The following is a 22,591-nucleotide window of genomic DNA, read 5'->3' as shown; positions in this document are numbered from 1 at the left end:
GTGTGGGTCTCTGGGAGGAGAGGGTGAGGGACTAGGAGGTGGGATGGACTTCTGCCGGAAGTAGTCCCGCCCGGCGCAATTTCCTAGTAAGACTAGCCTCCAGGGCTGGGGAGGGGGGTGGGGGGCGGGAAAGAGCGGGACCAACTAAGGGGAAGTGGGCGGCAGTCGCTGCTCCCATGGTTGTCGAGGGCTACTAGAGCCGGGCGGGAGGCAGCACCTGAAGACACGTGAATCCGCCGCGGGGCCGGGGAGTGAGGACAATAATCAGCCACCTGGATGGGACCGGCCGCCGCCAACTCTCGTCCGCGAGACGACTGCAGCCCCCAGGGCAGGTGAGGGGCTAGGGGATGGGAGGTGGCGACGGGGGCGGGGCTGCCGGCCATGCCTTTCTCCGGCCCTGGTCTGGGGTGAGGCTGCTGTGGGGGAGGGTGACCTCCGAGCCCTCCCCTCCGCTTCTTTCTCCTTCCTCTTCCTTCTAGAAGCCGTGTTTCATCCCCCTCGCTCTTGTTGGGTCTGCAGCTTCTCCTGGGTTGGGGTGGAGAGACGACTTCCCACCCCCCCTTTCTCTTTCCTTACTTTTTGCCCCCCTCCCCAATTTGGTCCCCTTCCCCACTTTTGAGACCTTGTGGGGATTTCTGCGTGAGTGGGGAGGGAAAAGGGTCTATTGGAAGGACGTTGATTCTGCACCTGCAGATTGGGGCGAGTCATACCAGGTGCTGTCCCTGCTGCGGATTCTGGTCTTCCTAGGACTGGGGAAGAGAAAGGTCGCACCTTAATGTTCTGTAGGTAATGGCCGCCGTGTTCTGAAATGAATAATCGATCTAACCTTGAGTCTTTGTGGTGTGGGGATAGGAAGCCAATTCCTGTCATCTTAGTAGGGGGTACCTCCGATCCCCCGCCTCGGCTCCCTACGGATAGCTATTGAATGTGCAGAAGAGGAGAATGTCCCTAGAGGTTGGAGTCTGCTTAATAGATGACCAAAGTGCCACAATGGGGGGGAGGTTTGCTTCACTTAATTGTTTTGGCCTACGGTACTGTGAGCCTGTATTTTCGAAGAGGGAATCATTGATTCCGAAGAAATGGACGAGTCTTCCAAGGGAAGATAAGAGTGTAGAGTTTGGAGGAAAAAAGAGCTCAAGACACAGTTTGGAGGGAACAACCAAGACGAAAAACGAAAGAAATTAAGTGTTCATAAAGGAATGTGTGAATTAAACAAGACAAAACTTTTCGAGCTCATAAGAGTGGGTGCCAAGACACTCCAACTCAACAAGCATTTATTGAACACCTATATTTTTGTATTACAATTACTAACACCAACTGCTTTATGCTGCTGATTGGTTTTTTTTGTTTGTTTTTTTTTTAACTTAAAATTCCTTAAGTGAAGTATTCTTGAAGGAACTTGGTTGTAGGCTAGGCTTGCTGTTTGCTAAACTTAGGCAACTTTTTTTTTACGCAAAATATAGAAGCAGAACCTTCAAATAAATGTGATTTTGCTAATTCTCACTAAGTCAAATTATAGAGAGGCTGTGAAATTAATATTGTAATATATTTTATAAAAAACACATTTTTAGGGCCCTAGTTTGTGACAGGTACTGCTAGAAATTAAAGATTAAGATTTTTTTTTTTAAATGATACTATTCTTTCCCTGAAGAAGCTTATATTCTATTATGATCTGGAGCATGATGGAATGTTCGTAGATAAAGATTATGCAAAGTATTATAGGAAAATGTCTCATAAGAGAATTGCTTTTACCTATGAGTGTCAGAGAAGATAGCATGAAGAGATTAGGATTCTGAAAGGAAGAAATGAGGAGGTACAGATGCATTTATGCCTGGTATTGAGGGACAAAGTATCCCAATGTACAAAGGACTGGAAGACTAATAGTCCAACTTAACCTGAGTTTAGAATATGAGTATGAGAAAAGATAGGTTGGGTGAAATTGTGTAATAGAGATATATTGAAGGTTTTGGGGCAAGATTATTTTATAGTTAAGTAGGGGAAGGGAAGGAGTAGTAGCTAAGTGGCACCAGTGGAAGGAGAGGGGTTTAATTCAAATATGGCTTTGAGCAGTTTCTAGCTGTGTGACCATGGGCAAGTCACTCAAACCTTATTTGTCTCAATTCCTCATCTGTAAAGATGAGCTGGAGAAGAAAATGGCAAACCATTCTCATATCTTTGCTAAGAAAACCCCAAATGGGATCATGAAAAGTTGATAAGACTGAAAAATCACTAAGCAACAAAAAAGGGGAAGAAGAGATTGAATTAATTTGGAAGTAAAACAGGTAAGAAGCTGTTGTAATAAACTTAAATTTATGTGGCACTTTAAAATTTGCAAAATTTTTTCTTCACAAGAGCCTTTCAAAGTAAGTAGATGGTATTAGTTTCAGGCAACAAATGATGACATTAGAACCTAGATTAAGGTGGTGGCAAATATAAGTAAATAAGGAAGAGATATCAGAGATATATAATATAGAGAAATTTTGAGGGGACATCTGAAATGAAAGAAGCTAAATATTCAAAATAAATGTCAATTGGACACAATTTCACAATTTTTAAACCCTTAAGAATGGTTACCAAGAAACCTCAATTCAATAAGCAATTTATTAAACACCTACTTTGTACCAGGTACTATGACTTTATGGCTTTAAAGACAGCAAAGAACTTGTATAGAGATAGTTTTCTATTTATCCACAGTCTATTGCAAAAGATTGGGAATGGGAGTTTGTTTTACTAGGAATTCTTTTTTTAAAATATAATATACATATATATTTTATTTTTCAAAATACATGCAGAGATAGTATTTAACATCTACCTCTGCAAAACCCTGTGTTCCAAATTTTTCTCCCTCCTTCCCTGCCAAACAGCAAGCAATCCAATACAAGTTAAACATGAGCAATTCCTCTAAACATATTTCCACATTTATCATTCTGTACAAGAAAAATCAACTCAAAAAGGGAAAAAAAACGAGAAAGGAAAAAAAAAAAAACAAGCAAGCAAATAACAAAAAAAGTGAAAGTCTTATATTATGATTCATATGTCCTATAATCCCCTCTCTGGATGCAGAAAGCCCTCTCCACAAGTGTATTGGAATTGACTCGAATCATCTCATGATTGAAAAGAGCCAAGTCCATCACAGTTGATCATCACATAATGTCATTGTTGTAATGTTCTTTTGGTTCTGCTCACTTCACTTAGCATCACAGTTCATGTAAATCTCTCCAGACCTTTCTAAAATTATCTTGATGATTGTTTCTTACAGAACAATAATATTTCTTTACATTCATATACCATAACTTATTCAGCCATTCCCCAAATGATGGGCATCCTTTCAGTTTCCATTTCCTTGCCACTACAAAAAGCACTGCTACAAACATTTTTGCTCACATGGGTCCTTTTCCCTTTTTTATGATTTCTTTTGAGGTACAGACCCAGTAGAAACACAGCTGGATTAAAGGATATGCACAATTTGATAGCCCTTTGGTTGTAGTTCCAAATTGCTCTCCAGTGTGATTGGGTCATTTACTGGGAATTCTTAATATATTTCCCCATAGAAACAATGTTGCAAATTAGGTACCCTCACCAGCCTCTGGAAGCCAATTAAACACAAAATGTTGCAGAGTTGTAAAACTTTCCCACTTTTTATAACAATGTTTTTGTGGGAAAATTCATTCAGAGTTTTAATTTTGTATGGTAGGAACATAACTGCCCTTTTACTTTGCTTTGGGAATTCTTAGGTCTAATTATAATCTCATTAGAGTTAGATTATTTTAGCTCCACTTCACTAATATATATTCTAGATTTTAAAGACAGATTCTGTCCCATTCTACCAATAAAAGAAATAATAAATCTTTATTATTTACATTTCTTAATTTTAGTTTAGAAAATGTCACTGAAACCATAAGGGGTTGTTTTGTTGTTGTTGTGTTGTTTTGCTTTGTTTTTGTGAGGAGAAAGAGGATTCTTAATCAGTATTTAGCACAATGCATTCATTTGATGGGTAATTAAATATTTGTGTAATGAGTGACTGACTGAATCCAGAAGACCAAGAATCCCCAAGGTTTTAAATATATAGCATTTTGGTTAGTATCATAGGCCATATATTTAGAACTGGAAGGGACCTCATGTTTACATGTAAATTAGATATATCTACTCCTGTTTTAATATTGCATACATTATAAAATGATTAAGTTGGAAAATTAAAGCAATGAAATTAAAATAACAAAAATATTAAAAAATGTCATTTGTTAATCTAAGCAGTAATTCCTTTTATAACATCTCAAACAAGTGCTCAGATAATTCCTTGAACCTCTTCCTTTCTAAATCTTTTTGAATTAGTTTTTTTCCCTTGATTATCAAGAAGAAAACTCTCTTCTCTTTTATTTCTCTTAGTCCCCTAATCTCATCTACCTCAGCCCTAATCCTCTCATATATCTGTTCTCTTGCTTTCCCTTTCTATTATGTCCTCTTCAACTCTTTATCAACAGCTCCTTAATTAAATCTCTTTCTCCCTCATTTCTTCTATCTTATTGCAAACATGATTTCCTCTAGATGATACTGTATCCCTGACTATCCTCTTTTATTACTAGGTGCACTGTTTCTTAGGTAGGTCAGAAAGGGGAGTAATATTCCTTCCCTCACACTTTGACTTCCAGACCCTTCTCTTGCCACTGTCACTAAGTAGCCTCTCTTCCTCTGAAGATAGAAGCTATATTAAGATGCACAGATATTAGTAGCATTTATCTAGAGGACATCAGGTTATTCTCCTTGTAGAAAGAGAATAACAAGGTTTTTATTCTTCAAGGTATTATTCAAGATATAAACCTTGTCTTTTTCAAGGTGTTCAGTATCTGATTTGTTTTTCAGTAAAATAACTATTACTTCTGTATTTTGATTTATATTGATATTGATGTCTCTCCTCTCAAATACTTTGACTTCCTATTTATTAGCCTCCTCAAGTTCAGAGATTCTTTTCATTCTACTTTTCACATATAGATTTATAGCACTCTTGATGTCATCATAACCAATAAGTGTTTCACCTCTATAATTTAGAACTCTAAATTACTTTTAACTATAAACGTTTATCATCTATTTCTCCCTCTGCCTTAACCCTTCTAAAATTCTTTTTTGACCATTATATATAGTTATTTCAGCGTTCCTAGTGTATGACCTGTACTCTGGCATTTCTTTCATCCTTTTGAAATTAAGATACTATTCAAAACACATTATAACTCCTATGTGTTAGCATTTAGGAACACAGAGACAAAACTAAGGAGTCTTTGTCCTCAAAAGAGCTTACATTGTAAACAGAACAAGACAAGATATAAACAAAATATTCATAAATACAAAATAATTTGAGGGCTGAAGTCCATGGGAACAAATAGAATCATGAACGATCTCTTTTATGAGGCATCATGAGCTGAATCTAGAAGAAAACTTGGGATTCCAAGAATCAGAGAAGTCTGAGTTTATTAAAGGTGTGAAGGATGTCTAGAGTGGCATCGATCCAATAATCCTCCGCAAAAACACAGGAGATGGAAGACAAATTATGGAGTTAATCAGGTGACCAAGTTTAGTTGGAAATGCAGTGTGTGTGAAATGGAACAGTAAGTAGCCATGTATTAGAAAGATGGACTGGAACCAGATTGTGAGATGCCAGAAGAATGAGTTTAGATTTTTTGCTCTAGGAAGTAGAATGTACAGAAGCTTCTTTAAAAATATTTTTATCATTTTTAACATTCTTTTTAAATTTTGAGTTCTAAACTCTCATTCCTGACCTTCCTCCACCCACTGAGAAAACAAGCAATATAACACTTGATCATGTGAAATCATGTAAAACATATTTCCCTATCAACTGTATCTCTCTCTCTCTCTCTCTCACTCTCTCTCTCTCACACACACACACACACACACACACACACACAAAGCAATAGAAAATAAAATATACTCAGTTCATCACTTCTCTCTCTGGAAGAAGGTAGCATTTATTTCATCATGAGTCCTTTGAAATTTTCTTGGATCATTGCTTTTGTCAGGATAGTAAAGTCTTTCACAATTGAACATCATTACAATATTGTTTCTGTGCACAGTAACCTCCTAGTTCATCTCACTTCATTTTGCCTCAATTCATATGTTACCATGTTTTTCTGGAGCCACCTTGCTTGTCAAAGACACACAGAAAGAGTGTATCTGAATCAGTTACAATGAAAGTAAGGTTCAAGCTTTGCCTAGCACACACACTACACATTTTGGCCTCTACTGTAAAAGATCTTCCTCACATGACCTTTTCTGTGTGAAAATTTTTTTTCCCATTTTACCTTCCCTCTTCTCCCAGTGTATCACTCATTCTCATCCCTTCATTCTTCTTTCTTTCTTTCTTTCTTTTTTTTTTGAGATTAACATAAACATAATTCACACTCATTTCCTCTTTCCATATAGACAACTCTTGACTATCCTAATAATTATAGCTTTTTTGGGAGTTGTGTGTATTATCAATTTTATTTAGTCCATTATGATTATTTATATTTTGAGTCTTGTTAGATTTCCACTTCAGAAATGCTTGAAATTTCTCTATTTTGATAAATATCCATCTTTCCCTAAAGAATTTACTTAGTATTGCTAAATGTTATTCTTGGTTGTAATTCTACCTCCAAGCCCTTTCTTTAACTCTTCCATATGATCTTGTTAGACTTGAATCTAGTTAGTATTTTTCTTTGAGGTTTTGATTGTAGCTATTTTTATATTCATTTTTCTGGACTTCTACTTTTTTATAGCCAGGTTATTTATTTATTTATTTATTTTTCTGGCTCATTTTATTTAGCCTATTTCCTGACTTTGAACTTTATGTTAAAGTTGTGCTCTGCTCGTTTAGGGGTGGGGAGGCACTGTGTCAAATATCATATTTTTTCATGCTGTTATCTTCAGAGCTAATTTAGGGAGATTACAAGTGTTCAGCGCTTCAGTCATTGTTCTCCTGCTTTGCCCTCTGGTGTTTAACCTAGGAAGGACCCTGGTCACTTCTACAATCACTTGTTCTCCTTTTGCTGTGGAGCTATGATCAGCACTATTGTTTTCCTTCAACTGTAAGCTTTTAACTCTTTCCTATCTTGGAACTTTGACCAGGAGGATCCTTTGTGACCTAACCACAAAAGCTCCTCTCTGCTCTGGAACTGTGACCAGAACTGCATATGGGCAATTGAATTGCCATTCAGCACCAGCTATATCTAGTACTAAAAGAAGGTCCCTTGTGATCTCTTTTTAACCAGTTTTCTGACATTCTTATTATCCCTAACTGATAGCTCCAGACTCTGCTCTTGCTATAGCAGCCATTTTCAAAGTCTTCTACTGGTGCTTCTCCCATAATCTGGGTCAGACCCTTCACCAGTTTCACAAACTTCTCCTCTGCTGACCTCCTGAATTGTCTTAGGTTGGAAAAAATTATCTTGCTCTGAACTTTTATTGACTTTGCTGCTTCAAAATTTGATTTGAAGCATTTTGAAGTTGTTTGGAGGGCAAGGTTGTTACTTGTTCTCTACCATCTTGGTCCCACCTGTACTGACGCTTCTTAAGTGGGGGAGGGCAAAAACCAGTGCTTTAAAAATATCCATTTGGCTTCTGTGTGGAAAATGACTTGGAGAGAAAAGATATACCTTGATGGCATTTAGTCACAGGAAAAATGAACCAAACTACAAAAAAGATATGACTTGCAGTGATGGATACTTTAATGTTCTATTTTTTTTTTTTTTTTTTTGAGTTGGATAAATATAACAGATAAAGGGAGAAAGTGGTGATGTGAGCAAACTGTTGAAAAATTTAAACACTCATAAGGCAGAGAAGCTTCTATAGAAAACCATAAATCTTTATGGCATTTTGTTTTTATTCAACGTAGATAATATTCTATACATTAAACATTACTTTCAAAAGTGCCTTGATTGTGCTTCTTTCTGAACTTTCTTGTTCTCTTTCATACTTCTTTTTAAAAAAATGTTACAATGATCCTTCCATTACCTTTACCTTTTCCTCCTTCTCAATTAAAAGCAGAAAATAAGTCAATATAATCAATATTCTTTGGTGAAAATCTCCATTGTGGATTTAAATTTTTTCTCTTCTAATTTGAGTTTTTCATTTCTTCATTAAGTCATAAATTATGATATGTTTTCCTTCCTAATTTCTTCTCTATCAGATTCATTTTCTTTTTTGAGTTATTCTGGAATTTCCAGAATCTCTGGAATTCTGGAAAAACGTTTTTTTGTTTTACAGAATTATTTATTTCACTGTTGAAGATGAACTTTGGTTCACTTTCATTTAGCTTTCAATATTTGTTTAGAGGCTTGTAAGCCATTAAGGGTTTCATATTCATTATTGTTTTACTAAAATTTATTTGCTTATGTTCTTTTATAGCATGTCCTTCTAATTAACATCTTTAGTGTTTCATTTTTCTTGACACATTCACAATATTGGCTATTACTACTGTCTTTAAATTTGCCAATTTACGAAGTGGGAGGTTTTTTTTTTTTTTTTTTTTTTTTTTTTAGTTTTTTGGGGCATGGCTTCATGAAGTCACTTATAATTTGTAGTTTTTCTTTCAAAAATATATTGTTCACATTCTTTGATCACTTTATCCAACGAAGAATTACTCTTGATATTATGTATGTGTCAGTCTTCTCTATGTTACGGACATCAGATTCTTATCTGTGGTATTTGAGGCAAATATTTTCCCTTTCTCTACTAATTACCAACCTCAGACCACCCAGAATCCAAACTGGGAAATCTGAGAAATACCACAGTCATGGGAAGATGACTCTGTCTTCCTCCTCTGCCCCTACCTCTGACTACTAAGCATCCTTCCTAGGTGCTTACCTTCTTAGACTCCTCAGATAAGATGGGAGTCATCAGTTCTATTATTTTCTGTGAAATGGGGGAAATATCAGGCCTTACCACATGCCCTTCCTGTCTGTACTTTTGACTCCCAAGTTATCTGATTTATAATGATGTAACCTTATAACTCCCTAGTTATTGCTGTCAATCCTACCATTGCACTTTTAAGACTTCTCAGTCATTCTCTGCCCTGAAGTTGAACTTTTCTGAAGTCTTTTCAGTGATTAAATTATGAGCACCTTGAAAACAAAGGCTGTCTTACCTTTTCTATTTGAATCTTTAGTCCTTCACACATAGTGCTTAATAACAATTTTTTCCTTTATTAATTATAATTTTGTTATCAGTTTTTATTTGTTTGCAAACTTTTCAACTTTTTGGAGTTAAAATTGTATATTTTATCTTCTATGTCCCATATTGGATTAAGGTGCCCTTTCCCAAAAATCAGCCAATTCTTATTTGCTTTGACTTGCCTTGATTATTCATCATTCCAAAGAGGAAGGAACAAACATAGTGAAAATTGTATTCTGCTAATAAGGAAGAACTGATTGCTGAAATTGAAATGTTAGAAGCCGTAGGAAAAGCAATGCTTACTAAACTGAGTTAGTTATAGAAGAGATGAAAACCAGGAAAAGCGATTTGTGTCCTATGTTTTGGGAGAGCAGACTCAAAGTATAATTCTTTTGGGGAGAAAAAGCAGAATTGCTCATGTGGGTGCCTAATGCCAGTTTATATATTTAAAAACAGAGTTTAAAAACTCTGTAAAGATGATGAAAGTGAGATAAAGGAAAAGAGAATGAATATAAAAACAAATTTCATTTCTTTAAAAAGCTAAAGTTCAAAATAAGTTCAGACTGGAAATGAAAACTAAGGATGAGAAAAACTGGTTTTAAAACTATCAAAGAAAAGAGAAGGAACAAAAAAAAAGATAGAAAACTGCTAAGATGGATGAGGTAATAATTGATATAATTTAATTCTTAGTCTACTCCTATTTTCCAAAGTGAATGACCTTTGGACTAGAGATTACAGGATAAAAGTCACTAGTTGGAAGTTAATATCCTTGGATACTGAAAAGACTGTTAGATATGATTTTTTTTTTTTTTTTTTTTTTTTTTTTTAGTTATGAACTCAGTCATCAGCTACCCTAAAGATTTCAATATATAGGGGGAGGGGAAAGAATTGTATGTAAAACCAGATAATTCTGTTGTGTGATTTGTTTTAAAAGTGTGTGTTAAATATGGTAGTAAGAAAATCTCCCTTTTTAATATCTCTTTCGAACTCTTAGCAGTACATTCAGAAAATCATAGTTGTAGATCATGAAGGGAACTGAGACTATATAACCTTATTTTTTTTAATTGGCAAAGAAACTGAAGCCTAAAACTGCTAGAGAACTTGTGCAAGATTACATTGTAAATGTCAGAGGAGAAGTGTGAAACTGTATCTTGTAACCCCAGGGTCAATTTGCTTTCCATTGTATTATAATGCCTCTTATTCTTATTTCATTCTTCCCAGTCCTTTCTTCATCTTTGCCAGTCAAATGAATGTAATTGATTAATTTGATATTTTCCTATTACTAGGAGTTCATCATATTCTTTCATATAGTCAATGATATCTTACATTTCTTTATTTAAAAATATCTTATTGACTGGCTACTTTTATTTGGACAATTGTTCTTATTATATATTTGTATCACAGGCATGTTGGTTGCCAAAGCTTTATCAGATTTCTGCAAAGATTCCCTGGCACCCAAGTTAACAACCACCTAATTCTAACTTCATTTTTTCATAGAGTTGATTGATAATTTGCCTTACTCTTGAAAACTTCCTATTTATATTCTTTGATCAGTTATCTCTTTGGGAACCACCCATGTTCTTTTAAATCTATATCAATTCCTACTATAGCTTTGTTATTAGACCTTTATCAGAAAAACTGCAAATTTTTTCCTATTAAATGTGACAATTCTAAGTTTTTCTATTTTAATTTACCTGAGTTGTTCATTTTATTTCCTATAGTCATTTATATCCTCTGTTTGGTCAATTCTTCTATACACAATTGTGAAAAGCACTTCCTTTCCTACTTTCCTAATTATTTTTTAATTATTTAAAAATCTAGGTTATGTATCCATTTGGTCTTTCGTGAAGTATATGGTATGAAATGCTTCTATAATCTTAATTCTTGCCCCACTGCTTTTCATCATTTCCAGCAGATTTTTAAATTATTTTTTCATATACTTCAGTAATTTGAATTATTACATTTTTCAGGTGTTCATTTGCTTTGCTCTTTGATACCTAATCTGTTTCATGGATCAATTATTTTTGAAATTCCTTTTTTATAACCAATGCCAAATAGTTTTAATGATTATTGCCTTTTAATGATTACTACACATTTAATAGTTTGAGATGTGGTACTGCTAGGCCCACCTTCTTTCCCACTTTTCCTTTTCATTTCTACTTGCTTTTCTTAATCTTTTCTTACCATAAAAGAAGTCAGGGCTGGAAGTGAATTGCTTTTGTTTTTTGTGCTACAAAACAGCCTATGAAAGTTTTAGTTTTAAACTGGAAATCCCATTTTTAGTATATTGACATACCCACCTGTAATGACCGCGTAGTTAAAATCAGCAGGAGTCAGGAATTCAGGTTAAGGGAAAAATCTTCAATCTTTATTGAAGTGAAGAGGTGAATAAGGATTGCGATAGCAATATGGGCAGCTGCGACAGGAAGCCAGCTAACAGAGGGGGATCTGAGCTGAAAAACCATAGCAATGGCAATGCAATCAGTCTCTCCTTCCCCTTCCTTTTCCACTCCCCTGCCTCCACTCACCAAAATCGTCATTTCCTATACAACACATCAGGACTTGCACAAAGAGTGGGCGGGGGCCATTCTTTCTCCAAGCTTATATATTAATAGAGTATGATCCAATGACCATTTAGCCTCATGTGCTTGGGACTTCAGTGCATCAACTCAAGCCTCAGCCCATTACATCTCCCGCTTTCTTTTGTTTTAGAACACAGGTGATCATGCCATCCCTGACTCCTCAGGGAGGTCAGAGCCCCCAAGGGGAGGTGATCACGACCCCCCTGACTTTTCAGGAAGTCAGGTGAAAGCACTAAAAAGGAGATAATCACACCCTCCCTGACATCTCAGGAAGGGAGATGAAAAGCACCAAAGGGAAGTGGGAGTTGCTAGCAGGTTTCTGGGCTGAAGGGTCGTCTTATGCACAAACCCATCAGCATGGGAAGTATTACACAAGCACATAACAACTATGCAGAGGCTATTAGTGATGACTCTCCCCACAGTCAGTGCAGGCTTGATATGGTGTAACAAACATGAATTATACACCCAAGTAACGGTATAACAAACAATATAAATCAACATTGTGTTGTAAAAGATTGCCAGAAGTCCTAGAAGGAGAGTATGTAAGCAGTAGTCACACATACACCTTCTTCAGCAGCCAAGAGATAGTCCAAAACCAATCTATTGTCCATTGCTTCACATATCAGGGAATCCAATGATCCTCCCAAGTTTTTGAAGTCCAGCAAAAGTCTTTTTATGTCTTAGGGAATCCAGTGATTCCAGCAGATTTTGAAGTCCTGTAACAGTCTTATCATTTCTCAGAAAATCCAATGATTCCTGAGTGCTTTTGAGTCTTATGTCTCAAAGAATCCGATGATTCCTGAGGGATTTAAAGTCCTACAACAATCTAATGTCTCAGAGAATCCAATGATTTCTGAGGGTTTTGAAGTCCAATGATTTTCTATGTCCATGAGTCAAACGCCATAACTGCCACGCTCTTTCAATGGTGAGCACAATCAGCAACAGAACCACCCGATGTTTCTTGGGTCTTCTCCTTTATTTCAAGGTTCTGCTCTGTCTCTCTGCGATGGACAAGGCGAATACAGCTCGTTGGCACCTGTAGAGATACAAGCAAACCCTCTCCCCCAAGCAGTTAGCCTATCTGGTCCCTTCCATTCACCACTTTCTGGGTCTCTCCACATCACCTGGCGATTATCTAAAGATAGTGGAGCTGCTCGCACTGGACACTGCCCTTCCGGTGAGCTATAAAACCTGTCTGCCAGAGCCAGTGCATCTTTGTCAAAAATCAAGAAGTTGATAGTATAAAGTGCTAGATTTAGTAGTTCTCTAGGGTTACCTGTGGCTCCCCCTTTCTTTTGTTTTTGGAGGAGCGTCTTAATGTCTCTGTTTCTCCTCTCTACTATTTCCTGTCCTTGAGGATTAAAGGGTATGCCAGCGGTGTGCAAAATCTTATACTGTGCACAAAAATGTGCAAAATGTTTTTGGAGGTGTATGCAGGACCATTGTCTGTTTTTATTGCTTGTGGCACACCCATAATGGCAAATGCTTGCGTGAGGAATTCAGTGACGACTCGGGCTGTCGGACTTTTTGCTGGTATGGCAAAAGTGAATCCTGAAAAGGTGTCTACCACAACATGGATAAAAGACAGACAACCGAAAGATTTATAGTGGGTCACATCCATTTGCCAGATTTCATTGGATCTCAAACCACCAGGGTTCTTCCCTGGAGGCAGTGTAGGAGCGTTCTGCTGAGTGGACTGAAAAGGAGTTCTGACTGTTCTCTTTATAGTTAAGTCATGAGAATATACAGCACAACTATTGTGTTTGGACGCATATGTAAAGATAGTTGGTCCTTTAAGAGGAACTTTAGAAACTTTTTCTTCAAGAATCCATCAACAATTATGTAAAAGTCTGGTTATCTTTAATGGAGACCCATGTGTAAAATTTGGAGCCATGGCTAATAAAATTTGCCACTCTGGAATGGTCTCACAACACACATTAATTTGTGTATTGGTGTAAAAGGTGTATATCTTATCAGGTCTTGCCCCAGATAATTGTATTGCTCTCTTAATGGCCTTTAACAAAATTCTAGCCACAAGCACTGGGTAAGGAGTAAGGCTTTGTTCTGGTTGTGCCGGGAGGTTCACCCACTCTATCACACTGTTTTCTTGATGAAGGACTGCTGTGGGTTCCTCTTGTGTGGCAAAAACTGTTATTTCCAAGGGTTTTTGAGTGACTCTTTCAACCACATTGGATAAAGCCAGTTCAACTTCCCTCAAAGCCTCTTGAGCTTCTTTTGTAAGCTGGCTTGGTGAATTTAAAGCACTGTCTCCCCTTAAAATATCATATAATGGTTGTAACTGATAGGTAGTCAAGCCTAACACTGGTCGCATCCATTGGATATCTCCTATCAATTTCTGAAAATCATTTAAGGTGTTTAGCTTCTCTGTTCTTAAGGACAGTTTTTGTATTGTAAGCACCTTAGGGTATACTTCATATCCTAAATATTGAAAAGGAGCGTGTCTTTGAATTTTCTCTTCAGCTATGTATAATTTGTAGTATCTTAGTGTTTCTATGGTCTTTTGTAGACATGCTTCTAGCATTTGTTCCTCAGGTGCACATCCCAATATATATCATCCATATAAAGTAATAGCATAACTTTTGGAAATGCTTTTCTTATTGGAGCAAGAGCAGCAGCAACATACATTTGATACATAGTGGGGCTGATTTTCATTCCCTGTGGCAAAAGTGTCCATTCATATCTTTTATAAGGCTCAGCTAAGTTAACGCTGGGCACTGAAAAGGCAAATCTTTTCATATCCTCCTTATCCAGAGGGATAGAATAGAAACAATCCTTAATATCGATGACCCAAAGAGGCAATTGAGTAGGAGATGGAAGTCCAGGCTGAAGAGTTCCCATAGTTTCCATCTGTTCATTCACTTTTCTTAAATCAGTGAGCATCCTCTAATTTTCCCAATTTCTTTTTTACAACGAACACTGGGGAATTCCAAGGACTTAGAGAAGGTTGTAAATGCCCTTGTTCACCTGCTCCTTTACTATATCTAATAAGGCCTGAATTTTATCGCTACCTAAGGGCCACTGTTCTGTCCACACTGGTGTATCAGTTTTCCATTGGATAAGAACAGATGAAAGTGTTGGCAGGCCTTCAACAGCAGCCCTGCTTAAAAAACCGAAGTACTCATTTTTAACCTTACAATGTTGTAAAATGTCTCTTCCCCACAGATTGATGGGGATTTTTTTCAACTATAAAAGGAGTAAAAACTCCTGTTTTGCCTTCAAAAGTCCATCTCATAGGGGCAGCACTAACTTCAGCTGCTATTGATCCTCCTACTCCAGACATATAAGTGTCTGCTTTAATCTTTGGCCAATGACTGGGCCAATTGGCACCTCTAATAACTTTACGATCTGCACCTGTGTCTACCAATCCTTCCAATGGTAGGCCATTTATATAGATCGTGAGCATAGGTCAGTCAGCTGTTACAGCTGCTGTCCAGTATATTTCTGGATTTTGTGGTCTGGAGTCAGAATCTGGGTGACTATCACCAGGTTGTTTATTAGGAGTCTGTATGAGTAAACCTGATGCTACTACTTCTCCTGGGTAATAAGTCACACATTGTCTACCAATATTAGTGACTGGGATATTATCTACACATTCCCCAGTTTCCCACATCAGTGTGTGGATGGACACTGTTTTGTACATACAAAAAGGAGGTGAAATGGTCAAGCCTACTGTGCCTGGAGGTAGGGGATCCATAGGCTGGAAAGGAACAGATTTCACCTCTCCAGGGGGTATCTCAGTTGTCCCAGCTGCATACAGCTGTATTCTCCCCAATTGTAATTCGTTTCTGCCATCAGGTTACTTCCTGGCTGGTTGACTGTGTAATCCCCTTCTCCCATCATATGGCTTTCTGGCTGATTGGTCATGTCTAGGTACTGAACTTGTAGGCACTCTCTGGGTGCACCATTGACTGCCATCATGCCCCAAGTGTTTTTTGCCTTGGGCCCCTCATCCCGTTTCCCTGAATCTGTCTACATTCTGAGGCCCAATGGAAGCCTCTGTTGCATTTTGGACATGGGGTATTGGGTCTTGTTCTCCCACCCTGTTTTCCCATTCTATCTCTATATCAACATTGAGCTTTCAGATGCCCTACTTTTCCACACTGAAAGCATCTACGAGTCTCTCTGGAAGTCCCTTGCCAGGAGGGCCTCTGTCTTCCCATGTTTGGATTTTGGGAAGTCTGCATCATAGCCTGGCTATAAAAGGCATCTGTGCCCACTGTGGCACAGCGTCTTATGAGCTCCTCTAAAGGAGCATTCTTGTGCAGTCCTAGTATAATTCTTCTGCAAACTTCATTAGCATTTTCTTTAGCAAGTTGCCTTATCAAAATGTCTGTTATTGCATTTTCTCCATTTGTTCTTGTGATAGCTATCAGCAAATGTCCGCAAAGTCAGCAAAGGGTTCATTTGACCCTTGTGTTATTTTTGTGAAGGCCCCACCCTTGTCATCTTTATTGTGGAGAGAAGCCCATGCTTTGATAGCATTAGCAGCAATTTGCTCATATGCTGCTATAGAATAATTAATTTATACTGCGACATCTGCATAAGGACCTACACCTGTTGGTAGGTTACAGGTGATTGCAGTATGAACTCCACTTTTATTATTTTGTTGGGCTTGTATCCTACAGAGCTCACTATATTCAGAAAGCCACAAATAGTTTTGTCCGGGTTCTAGGCATAGTCTTGCATATATGCATATGCATATATATATATATCCAGTCATTAGGGGTCAAGATTTCAAAAGCCAAATTCTGTAATAACATTTTAACATAAGCTGATGTAGCCCCATAAAGAGTGCAAGCTTTTTTCAGGTCTTTGAGGATTTCTATATCAAAAGGTGAGTATCTTCTACTTTCTTGACCTGAAGAATTAAACTGTTGAATTACCGGAAAAATGTGGTGTTGAAATTCTGATACATTTTCCCCTTCTTCTTTGGCCTTAATTAGTCCCTTTTGCAATCTACTCATAGGAGCAGCTGGATGCTGGGGGGGGGGGGGGGGAGGTGCTGGTGCTGTCACTGCCTCCCCCACTACCCCTCCTCCCTCCATCTTGGAGGGTGGATTTGATGGAGGAGAGTCAATTACCTGCTCCTTAGGTGGGGCTGAAGCTGCCTCAGATTCACCCTGCCCTTGAGCCTCACTTAAGTCTCCATGCCCTGTGGGGATATGGCCATTAATCTGTTCTTTGTCTTCCTCCTTTATCTCAGGCTTCCCCATTTGGCTATTCCTAGAGTTTTTCCTTTTCTCCTAGAACTTATGCGGTATCTTAAGGCCAACTGTATCATATTGTATAAATAGAATGCCTGGATGGAAATTGAATGAGGACCATTTTCATTGTAATATGCGGAGAGCTGTTGACCAACCAATGCCCAATTATCTGGAGAGATTTGCTCTTCCTCTAAGAACCAAGAAGAGGTGCATTTTAATGTACCCAGAAGTCTAGCTGCCTATTCCCAAGTTATAAGTAGCCCTTGTTCTTCTATCAGTTTAAGTAGGCTTTCTATAGCACCACTCCTGGGTGGGGCTGGAGGTGGGGGGCTTGGAGTGGGGGATGGAGAATCTTTAGCTAGGATCTGTCCCATTTCAGCCAAAAAAGGTTACTAATTTAATCTTTAAGAAAATAAATTCCCTATTTGTCTTATACTCACTTAAGTTCCTGGTCACTGGAGACTTCTTCAGTGAAAGTAGGGTCGTTGGTTCCCACGCTTGGGCGCCAATTGTAATGACCACGTATTTAAAATCAGCAGGAGTCAGGAATTCAGGTTAAGGGAAAAATCTTCAATCTTTATTGAAGTGAAGAGGTGAATAAGGATTGCGATAGCAATATGGGCAAGAAAGATTGCCATAGCAATATAGGCAGCTGCGACAGGAAGCCAGCTAACAGAGGAGGATCTGAGCTGAAAAACTGTCTCAATGGAAATGCAATCAGTCTCTCCTTCCCCTTACTTTTCCACTCCCCTGCTTCCACCCACCAAAATCATCATTTCCTATACAACATATCAGGACTTGCGCAAAGAGTGGGCAGAGGCCATTCTTTCTCCAAGCTTATATATTAATAGAATATGATCCAATTACCATTTATCCTCATGTGCTTGGGACTTCAGTGCATCAACTCAAGCCTCAGCTCATTACACCCACCCATAACCAATTGATACCTCTCAAATATCTCTCCAGTCCTTTTTTTGATTCTATAAAGAGTGCTATGTTTGTATTCAAATAAGACGTCTGTCTAATATTATACAATGGTCAATTGTGAGTGGCTTACATGATTTTCAACAATACAATAATTGAAGATAGTTTCAAAGGACTTATGATGAAAAGTCAATTGATTGAATCAGAATGCATACTATTTCCTCCCTTATTTGTTTCTTTTCTTTTTGTCTGTGTTTTCTTTCATAGCATGACTAATATGGAAATGTTTTGCATGATTGACATGCATAGTCTATCAAATTGCTTCCCATCTCAGAGAAGGTAAAAAGAAAGGGGTGGGGGGGAAGGAATTTGGAGCTTAAAATTTTATTTTATTTTTATTTATTTATTTATTTTGCTGGGGCAATTGGGGTTAAGTGACTTGCCCAGAATCACATAGGTAGGAAGTATTAAGTGTCTGAAGTCAGATTTGAACTTAGGTCCTCCTGACTTCAGGGCTGGTGTTCTAACAATTAGTGCGCCACCTAGTTGCCCTGGAGCTTAAAAAAAAAAAAGATATTAAAATTATTTTTATATGTAATTGGGAAAAATAAGTTTGAAAAAGAGACATGTTTGTGTCTTGGCAGATGATTTAAGGAATTATCTTTTCCTTGCTTCCATTTCCATATTCTATACTTTTTGACATGTCTCAGTTTTGATTAGTAAAATTCTTTTTTCTTGTTTCTTCTCTAGTGTGTATTCCTTTCCCCCTCTCCCTTTTCTTTACTCCATTAAAACTTAACTGCATCAGAAGCAGCTACATCCAAAGAAAGAACACTGGGAGATGAATATAAACTGCTTGCATTTTTGTTTTTCTTCCCGGATTATTTATAAATTCAATTTTCCCTGTGCAACAAGAAAACTGTTCGGTTCTGCACACGTATATTGTATCCAGGATATACTGTAACCTATTCAACATGTAAAGGATTGCTTGCCATCTAGGGGAGGGGGTGGAGGGAGAGAGGGGAAAAATCGGAACAGAAGTGAATGCAAGGGATAATTCTGTAAAAATTACCCTGGCATGAGTTCTATCAATAAAAAGTTATTTAAAAAAAAAAAAAAAAACTTAACTGCATCAACCCATAGCCAGGTCCCATGTTTGCCTTTTTTCTTTTTGAGTCTTCAAAACAGTGAAATGCTTAATAAACAAAGATTTCTTGTATCTTTTTAGAATGTAAGTATTAATCATCCTTTGGTTCTATTTTAAGTTGCCATTTATCTTTCTATATTTCTCTTTTTCTGCTATGTTTTCACTTTAGATAAAATAAAAACAAACTTCACTTCTATAATGATACCATTTTCTCAGCAAGGATGCTAGAAAGTAATCTATGAAAGGTTTTATTTTATTTATATGTTTATGTGTACATTATATATTTGTGTTTAACATGCATGCACACATGTTTTTGTGTGTGAATTTGGGAGTCATGAACCAATGCTATTCTTTCCATTGTATTATGCTGCTTTTAGTATTTCTTTTTCATACATAGTAGTGAATTCAAGACATTAAGGCAATTTTTACTAATATTAACTTACAGATGAAGGAATTTGAAGGAAAAATATTAGAGTGTTGGAAGCATCTTAAAAGTATAAGATCACTACCTTTCTTTGAGAACATAAATTGAACAACCTGGGAAAGCAATGATAATCTAGTCTTAATACTGAATTTAATGAAATACTGCAAATTAACTATATGTAGGTCTAGCATTCAGCAGTGAATGTGATAGAAAGAATGTTTGCTTTGGATTCATAACATAGGTTTGAATTCCATCTGTGCTAATGACTTCTATGACCTAAGTCAAGTCTCGTTTTCTTTCTTGGCCTCAATCCTTATGTAAAATGAAAGGACTGAACTAAAGGACCTATACATTCCCCTTCATCTCTTATGTTAGGAACAGTATTCTAATCCCTGCTCTTTTGTGAATTGGACTAGTTTTCTTTAAATGTTATTGAAATCATTTTCTAGACTTAATTGATACAAAGAACTGAAGGCTCAGGCTTTTGGTATTACTTCCTAGTTGCTTGAATGTAAAGTAGACATGAAAAAGCTCCAGGGATTCTAAACTTGACTGGTATATTATGATGGGCAATTCAGGCAAAGGAACCTCCCTCTGTGGAATCATATCAAGATACGTTGTCTTGGTGACTATCTTTCTCCTGCCTATGGCTAAGAAAATTTCCTTTCCTTGACTGACAGGCAAAAATACAATTTTCTCATTTCACTCCAATATTGAATGTAAACTACGGGAGGAGGAATGGTTTTCACCTATTTCAGCCTGGTATTGCTCTAATTCTGTGATTCCATAAATGTAATAGAATATTTTTTGTGTAGTAAGAAATGAGGAATATGAAAAATTTAGAGAAACATGGGAAGATTTGCATGAACTGAATTAAAATAGGATAAATGGATACAGAAGTGAAAAGATCACTAAAAGAAACCAAACTCTGACTAACTGAAAAACCAATAATGGCACTTGTCCATCGACAATCCTCTCTTCTTAGGAGAAAGATAAGACCATATGAGAGCAAAATATTGCATATGCTTTTACCCATTGTCAGTAACCTATATTATTTTTTATAAGAGAAGGTTCATTTCTGGCTGGGAGAGAGAGAGATTTTCTGATTTTGACAATGAGGTAAAGACTTAAGTTAATAAATTTTTTTTCAGAAAAAGATTAAACATAAATATTTTCTATCATTGGGAATTGGCTATACTAATTATAATATAAATAATGGAAGATTATAGTAAGAAGAAATGAATAAGATGAATTCAAGGAAATTTGGTAAAATTTATAGGGGGAAAGGGAGAAGGAAATAAACATTTACCTGGCTAAGTGCTTTTAACAAATATATTTTCACAATAACCCTGTGGTACTATTACTAGCCCCATTTTATAGTTAGAGAAACTGAGGCAGAGATTAAATAATTTTTTGAGGATCACATAACTAGTAAGTGTCTTGAGGTCAGATTTAATTCAGGTCTTTCTAATTCCAGACCCAGCATTCTATCTACTGTATGACCTTGCTGCTCCTATTAAGGAATTAAGAGTTTGTATATTTACCTTACTAAAGGTAAAACTTCATTTTATTAGTAGAGAAAATGCTTATTTCTTATTTTTAAAAGTAAAGGAATTAGAAACTTTGCAATGAGCTTATTTTATACACTTACATAAACATCACTGTCATAGCTTTTTCTGCAACTAAACATTACAAATCTTTTATTTCTATTCTCCTTTATTTCTTAGGTAAAAGAACACACTTCCAACTCAGGGAAACCTTGATTTTGTGTTTTTGAAAGTGAGTCAACAATGAAGACTTGCTATCTGGGAACAAAAAAGCAACTTGGCTGCTGACTTTCTTATCGGAATTTCAAGTGATTGTGTAAGCAGAAACAAGCTGCAAAGGATCTTTGTGTCACCCAGCTATTGGGAGAATGTGCTACTCTGAGACTGTTTACTTAATTACTGTTCACATGTAGATCATTTAGTTTTTCTGACCATGTCTATCCCTGAACTAGTAAATAACATCCCTAGATTCTTTGTTGGGACTGAAGAGGGAGAAACAGATGAGCTAGGAGATCCTGCCAAACCTGGAGGTTTTCAGCATTTCTATGGACATGCAGATGAAGAAGAAGAGGAAGATGATTCTGTAAGTTTTTGTGTATTTTTTGGGGGAAGGGGAACCTGAAAGAGTCAAATTTTTCAATACTTTTTATTTTGTCCAGCTATTCTGAACTCTTTACTACTTTCCCTTTAAGGATTTTAAGCCAATAACTAGCTTAAATTCAGCATTTGTCTTTTGTATCTTTCTAGGTGGGATATAATCATTAGAATTGGAAAGCCAGTTTTACTTGTATTTGTAATGGAAGGAGGGTCTAGAAATCCCAAGAAAATTGACTACAGATGTCTTGATTTTTAAATAGACATGTTTGCATATGTTAGGCTTCATTTACCAATTACCTATCATATGTGTGCTAAGTACTAGGAATATAAAAGCAAAAGTGAAATAGTCACAGAGTTGGACATAACTGAAACATGAAACAACTGAACAGCAACAATAACAAATTATTATTTATTAATACTGTTGTATTGTTTTTCACTTTTTAGACCATTAATACCTTTAAAAATCAGCTCTGTAAACTAAAAAATACTGATTTCCTTCTCTAAGCTAGTATTTATCCAATCTTTTCCCCAAAAATCACTAAGTAGAAAAAAAATAGGAGGACATCAACTGCTTTAGTGGACTTCTTCATTTCTAACAGCTATAAGGAAACTGGAAGGAAATTAGCCATTAATATAACGTATGGTCTGCTCAAACTTGTACGGCTAGAGAGTGAATCAAGTGACAAGCAAAGTCTGAAAATTGAATTACTATTAGCAAGTGAGTCTTCTGTCAAGACTAGAAGGAATAATTCTTTCAAGATATTTATATATTTATTCTTACTGGAACTATAGGGTTTCTCTAAAATTTAGAAATTCAGTGCCATAACAATTTATAAAAATTGCACTATATTAGTGAATTAGTATAATATATAGCGCACAATATATAATACTAAAATAAAATCATAAACTTGTTTTTAGTAAGTACCTATGTATGGACAAGAATTGATTTTTATAAAATGCTTCCCGATTAATGTATTACTTTG

At 36.7% G+C, this 22,591-nt stretch overlaps 1 protein-coding gene across 14 annotated transcripts in view; it reads left to right on the top strand.

Annotated features, from left to right (window-relative positions):
• The first annotated feature begins 126 nt into the window (after window positions 1-126).
• Window positions 127-22,591, top strand: part of PPIP5K2 (diphosphoinositol pentakisphosphate kinase 2) — a 102,987-nt gene continuing 80,522 nt past the window's right edge. For 8 of the 14 annotated variants that reach the window (XM_051995114.1, XM_051995095.1, XM_051995059.1 and 5 more), the window contains exons 1-2: window positions 137-332; window positions 21,192-21,594. In XM_051995114.1, the coding sequence (XP_051851074.1) occupies window positions 21,445-21,594 (150 nt within the window). In that variant the 5' untranslated portion in view covers window positions 137-332; window positions 21,192-21,444. Of the gene's footprint in view, window positions 333-21,191; window positions 21,595-22,591 lie in introns of all 14 variants that reach the window. The other 6 variants (XM_051995141.1, XM_051995133.1, XM_051995105.1 and 3 more) reach the window with 3 other exon arrangements.

The sequence above is a fragment of the Antechinus flavipes genome, chromosome 1 (genome assembly GCF_016432865.1).
Source record: "Antechinus flavipes isolate AdamAnt ecotype Samford, QLD, Australia chromosome 1, AdamAnt_v2, whole genome shotgun sequence".
NCBI classification, from domain to species: domain Eukaryota; kingdom Metazoa; phylum Chordata; class Mammalia; order Dasyuromorphia; family Dasyuridae; genus Antechinus; species Antechinus flavipes.
The sequence above is the reverse complement of the archived record's forward strand: the minus strand, read 5'-3'. Positions and strand labels throughout refer to the sequence as shown.